Source organism: Hemitrygon akajei, chromosome 10, assembly GCF_048418815.1.
Source record: "Hemitrygon akajei chromosome 10, sHemAka1.3, whole genome shotgun sequence".
Lineage (NCBI taxonomy): Eukaryota > Metazoa > Chordata > Chondrichthyes > Myliobatiformes > Dasyatidae > Hemitrygon > Hemitrygon akajei.
Window position 1 is genome coordinate 136,479,613 of NC_133133.1, and position 6,000 is coordinate 136,485,612.

The 6,000-nt window shown below is 43.2% G+C and overlaps 1 protein-coding gene across 1 annotated transcript in view; it reads right to left on the reverse strand.

Annotated features, from left to right (window-relative positions):
- Window positions 1–5,635, reverse strand: part of LOC140734706 (sortilin-like) — a 136,139-nt gene extending 130,504 nt beyond the window's left edge. The window contains exon 1 of the mRNA XM_073059042.1: window positions 5,252–5,635. Coding sequence (XP_072915143.1) covers window positions 5,252–5,494 — 243 coding nt within the window. The 5' untranslated portion in view covers window positions 5,495–5,635. The remainder of the gene's footprint in view (window positions 1–5,251) is intronic.
- Window positions 5,636–6,000: the final 365 nt, after the last annotated feature.

Here is a 6,000-nt window from a genome sequence, read left to right on the forward strand (position 1 = left end):
GTACACAGCCTTGTGGGGCACCAGTGTTCAGAGTGATTATAGAGGAGAGCTTGTCCCCTATTTTTACAGCCTGGGTCCTGTCTGTGAGGAAGTTGAAGATCCAGCTGCAGATCAGAGTGCTAAGACCCAGGTTCCAGAGCTTAGGAATCAGTTTATTTGGAATGATGGTATTAAAGGCAGAGCTGTAGTCGATGAAAAGGAGCCTTACATATGCATCTTTATTCTCCAGGTGTTCTAAGGAGGAATGTAGTGCTGACTGTGTGGAAAACATCATGTGTGGTCCCAGTACCCAAGAAGGTCATGTGAATGAGACACCCACATATTCTCCTTCTGAATGAACAAGATGTGAATTTTATTTTTAGAAATAATTTTAATTGATCTGGAAATCAAAAGCAACTAAAAAAGTTATTGGTTTTATATCCTGCTTGGTGTTTTATTCCCTCAGCCTCCTCAGGAAATAGAGGCGGCTCTGGCCCTTCTTGTACACAGCCTCCATGTTGCTGCTCCACCTAAGTCTGTCATCCAGGTGTACCTCCAGGTACTCGTAGGTCCTCACCACATCCACAGCCTCACCATCAATGGTAATGTGGAGCTGTGCAGGCTTAGTCTTCCTGAAGTCCATCACCATCTCTATTGTCTTACTGATGTTGAGCTGCAGATGGTTCAACTTGCACCATTCGACAAAGTCCTCCACCAAGGCCCTGTATTCATCCTCCTGTCCTCCTCCTATACACCCAACTATTGCTGAGTCATCAGAGAACTTCTGCAGATGATATGACTCAGTGTTGAATCTAAAGACTGAGGTGTACAGGGTAAATAGGAAGGGAACCGATACAGTCTCCTGTGGGGCACTAGTGCTTCTTATAGCAATTTCTGACACATGCCCCGAAGCCACACAAACTGTGGTCTGCCAGTCAGGTAATCCATTATGCAGGATACAATGGAAGTGCCTACCTGCATTGGACAGAGCTTCTCCCCCAGCAATGCATTGGACAGAGCTTGTGCCCCAGCAATGAGGGCTGTATGGTATTGAAGGCACATGAGAAATCAAAAAACATGATCCTCACAGTGCTGTCCTGCTTATCCAAATAGGAATAGGTTCTGTTCAGTAGGTAGATGACAACATCGTGGACTCCAATGTGCTCCTTGTAGGCAAACTGTAGGAGATCGAGGGCTGATCTGACCAGGGGTCAGAGGAGGGCCAGGACCAGCCTCTCTAGGGTCTTCATGACATGTGAGGTCAGGGCCACTGGACTGTATCCATTTAAGACTTTCAGTTGGACCTTCTTGGGTACTGGGACCACACATGATGTTTCCCACACAGTCAGGACCCTTTCCAGGCTGAGACTCAGATTGAAAATGCGCTGGAGAACTCCACACAGCTGCTCAGCACACTCCTTCAGGACCTTGGGGCTCGCACCATCTGGCCTCAATGTTTTGCCACACACACACAAATATCAAGAAAAAGTTGAACAATCATAATCTTGTACATGAAATTTCCTATGAAACCTGGGGGTACCTGAAAGATGTTTTACAGTACACAGGGAGAGGTTTGATTTTTCCATGACGTTATAACCCAAATTCCAACCATGCACTTAAACTTACTTTTATTATCATAACTTTTACTGCTCTTGACAGGCAGTAAATATTGTTCCAGTATGTCATTTAACATTTACAGCCAAGGCATTTGCATAAGTTTTGCAGGATGTCGTGTACAGGCATATACAGTGTTTTCTCACATTTATCTATTGGACTGAAAAGAAGCTGCCTGTGCTGGAAATTAAATGCAGAAAGAGATCATTTTGAAGAAAGTACTTGTAGTTTATATAATTGGAGAGAGCATCTACCAACACTTGAGACTTGGGATTGCCATTTTTTAAGCAGGATATTTTTGTACACATTTACAGTAGCCTTCAGGTGAACTACTCCCCACAATTAGAATAATATATTCAGAAGCTGAACATCTTCCAGTCTACAAACACTGTCTTAGAGACCTTTGAGCGACATCTAAGGGAAAAAATCTGCCAACAATATAACAAGCATTCAGGAACTTGATTTATATTACACATGTACACAAAGAGTAATCTAACTCTTGGCAAGCATAGAGTATTATTTTTCAGTTCATCCAATACCAGTTTCAACTAGTGAAAGAAAGTTATGTGGTAAATCTTTTTTCCCCTCATGCCACTCCAGCTTATCCTTGAAGCGATTAAGCTGTACTAAGAAATGAAGAAATTGGATCATACAACACAGAAGAAGCAAGGCCATTTTAGCAACATTAGTTCAAAATCCAGTAGTCTCACTTCTATGATCCCAACTGCAAAAGCTCACTCACTTCATGGTTAATAATACAACACACTTTCAACTACTGGGGTCTGGGATACTTCAAATAAAATGTCACAAGTGATGAAGGTATGACATTTCATTAAAAACATCCTCTACACCATTATTTTGTGGTGTTTGGGAGAAGGTTTCTTGTTTTATAAAGCCTGAGGAGAATGACACTACCACTAGTGCCATGACCAGATGCTAGAAGTATCTCCTTGGCTATTAACCACTGTCGGCACCTCCACCAACTCATAAAGCCCATAGCCTTTGTCAAAGCTGGAGGCCAACCACAGCCTCAGCCTGGATCACCAGCAGGCTTGCTCACTGTGGCATCTGATTGGCAACTGAAAAATTGATCTGGGCGAGCAGTTGAAGTTTCCTGACTTCATTGCATCATCAGCCCTGAGGCCTGACATGGTCATTCTGTCAGAAACCTCAAAGCAGGTGGTCATGGTAAAAGTGACTACCTTGGGAAGACTGGATTGAGGAGGCATTTGAGTATATGAAAGCCATTTATTAGGTGCTTGTCAAGCAGTGCCAAAGACAGGGGTGGAGGGCACAATGCAAGCCTACAGAGGTGGCTGCTTGCTGTGCAGAACCTACTCTCTGCTTGGCATTACAGGGGTTGCAAAGAGAAGAGCCATCAGCACCATCACAGAGGCTGCTGAGCGAGCCTCCAGGTGGCTATGGATCAAGAGGTGTGACCTGTGGACCAATGCTGCTGAGACACAAGCCAGGGCCTGATCAATCCTGGCTGGGTCGCCTAGGCAACACTCGAAACATCCGATAACCGCAGGTTACATCACTGATGATGTTTCCCGCACATCCTAGGATGTACCTCAGCAGCAACATTGACTTATTTTGTTAAATTTTTAAAAAAGTGAAGACAGAAATGTCATAAGGTACTCAAACTTGCTTTTAATCAACCTAATCTAAACTTATTTTTACTTAACCCAACATCCACTTGACGATGTTGCACAATATGTACCACAAACAACTTGTTATTGTTGCCTTTCTATTATTAGGATTGAGCCTTACTCCAGAGTTTTGAGGAAATAATCTAGGCCAACAGTGCTGTATACTACTGAGAGAATGTGATATGGTCAAAGGTGTTTTCTTTCAGAGGAAACGAGTGAAGGCCAGATCAATTCTTTCAGCAGAATGTACAATCTGACTTCCTGACCAAAGGAGATTATCTATCCAGCTTTTCATCCTATTACTGATAGTGAGATTTCTGTTTTGTTCTTTTTTTAATCTTATATCCTACCTTACTACAATGTTTACACTAAAAAAACACTTAGTTTGTGGTAAAGTGCTTTGAAAAGCCCAAGTTTGTGAAAGGAAGTAGGAAAATGTCTTCCCTTTCCTACTCTTGGTGTAAAAAAAGTGTGGTTTTAGGTGAAATATGACTGAGGTCTCCATCAGTCAGGGTTGACTATGGATGTTAAATGTATGAGGTGAAATATATTTGTTATATAAATTTTTATAGTTTGTTAATGTAGTCTCTTGTACCTCCATTCAGGCAAACTGAGCATGTTATTCACTTTCCCAACACTTCCCCCTCCACCCATCATGACTGACTATTATAAACCACAATCTTCTTAGTTTATTTCTATATGCAAATTAAGGAACCTGAAGTTACAAATGGAACCATTACTTTTTCTGCTTTGCTAACATTACTCCCAAACGCGCACTTCTAATAGTTATTCTCCATCACAACTCTTTTTCAAACCATTTGCTACTACATATGACAATACATTTCAAAGTCAATTTTCCAAAATCTTGCATAGAAAACACGTTTTCTTTTTCCACCTCAAATATCTTTAATATTCAGACTGTAATACAGAAGGAAATGTAATAATAGTCTCTGAAAAAAATATTATAATAAGAGAAAATAACTCAAATTAATTTGAAGGTATTATCATCCAGGAACAATGAGAAATGCATGAATTTTCAATTAAATCAAGGCTGATCTTTATGCCAACAATACCTGGTTCTATAGCTCTTAATATATAAAAATCTAATCAATAAATTCAAAGATAATTGCTTATTGGTTGGTTTATAGAACTTCACCACAGATGATTTGGTGTTTCTGTCATACAAGATATGGGTTGTTCAGAGAAAAGCATTCAGATCCTATAAATTAGAAACGCCTCCTTCCATAATTCAAGTCGTCAAGTTTATTGTCATTTAACAATACATGTACATAACATATTGAATTCCCCATTCTTTATTCTCAGAATTCTGTTTTACACAATTCTCAAGTATGTTTACAGGCTAGAAGCTCCAGAGAACGTGAGCACAATTTTAGAACGGACAGTACCTTAAAACAAGCTATATTTTGTGCTCAGAAGATACTCCGAACAGAAAACGAAATACGCAAGCTAAATCAAAAGCAAACAAATATTACTGAATTTTGCTATCCAGGCGGACAGACAACCAGCTGTGATCACTTTTTTTTAAAAAAAGCTACTCGCATTAAAATAAGTTACATTTTTTAACACCTCGCACTGCAACTGGGCGAAACTTCCAATCTGAGCTTTCCACCGTGACTGCAGCTCCAATCCCTGCCTTCATGGTCATTTTAGCAGAAAGGGCTTGTGAAACCGGGTACATATCGAGACTCAGCAGTCAGGTAGCATCTATGGAGAGAGTCGACGTTTCGGCCCGAGGCCCTTTATCGGGATCTCCCTTCCTCCCACCTTCTTGTACTGGCTTCTTCCCCCAATCTTTCCAGAGTTCCTCCAGCATTTTGTCTCTATTACACTGGTTTTGCAAGATCTGCAGGATCTTTTGTGTTTACATAGATAAGCCGATCGGTTTCTCAACAATTCTCACGCAGAAGGAAGTGAAGAATTGACAGCAAAAGGGCTCCTGATGGTTGCTTTTAACTTTGCACTAACAACGCACAAGCCAGACTTACCTGGTGGGTATTTTGCGCCAGAGCGCTTTGATCGGAGGTGTCACTGCCACAAGATCCTGCCTGCCCGGCACTGGCTCCACGGGGAGCATCTCTCACGACCCGGGAAGCGCCCCTGAAAGTTGCCAATTGCTGAAAGATCTCCCGGCGATGGGCCGGCAACTCAGGAAAGTCCCTTCTGTGGTCGCAGGACACCTTGCAGACAAACAGGGTGATAAGGAGGAGCCCCGTAAGCATCCGAGCCATTCTCCTCCTCGTAGGAAAAAAAAATGTGAGAAAGGAACTTAAAAACAAGGAAGTGACTGGACCCGAAGGGCGGGAGGGACAGGGTAGTTGGTTCGCTTCCCGCACCGTGCGGCTGGGTTGCTAGGCTGCCGTTCGCCAGTCGCTAAGACGTAATATGATATATTGAAGGGCCGCCGCTGTGCACCTGTCACCTGGCGCCGCGCTCCAAGCTGCCCCCTATCGGCGCGTAGTGAGACAGCCCACACCCACTTTCACCCACCCTGGCCCAGGCCCCGCCCCTTTCCTCTCCCAGACCACACCCCACCCCTTACCCACACCCTGCCCAGCCCAGACCCCATCCCACAGCCAGAACCTGTCCAACTTCACCACTCACTCCGCTCCTCACCTGGTCAAGACCCAGCCCAGATGCTGGCGCAAACCAGATTATGCACCCAAACCATCCTATACCTCCCTATCTCTGACCCAACCAAGCCCAGCCTTAGTCCCCTCCAACATCCATCCCAACC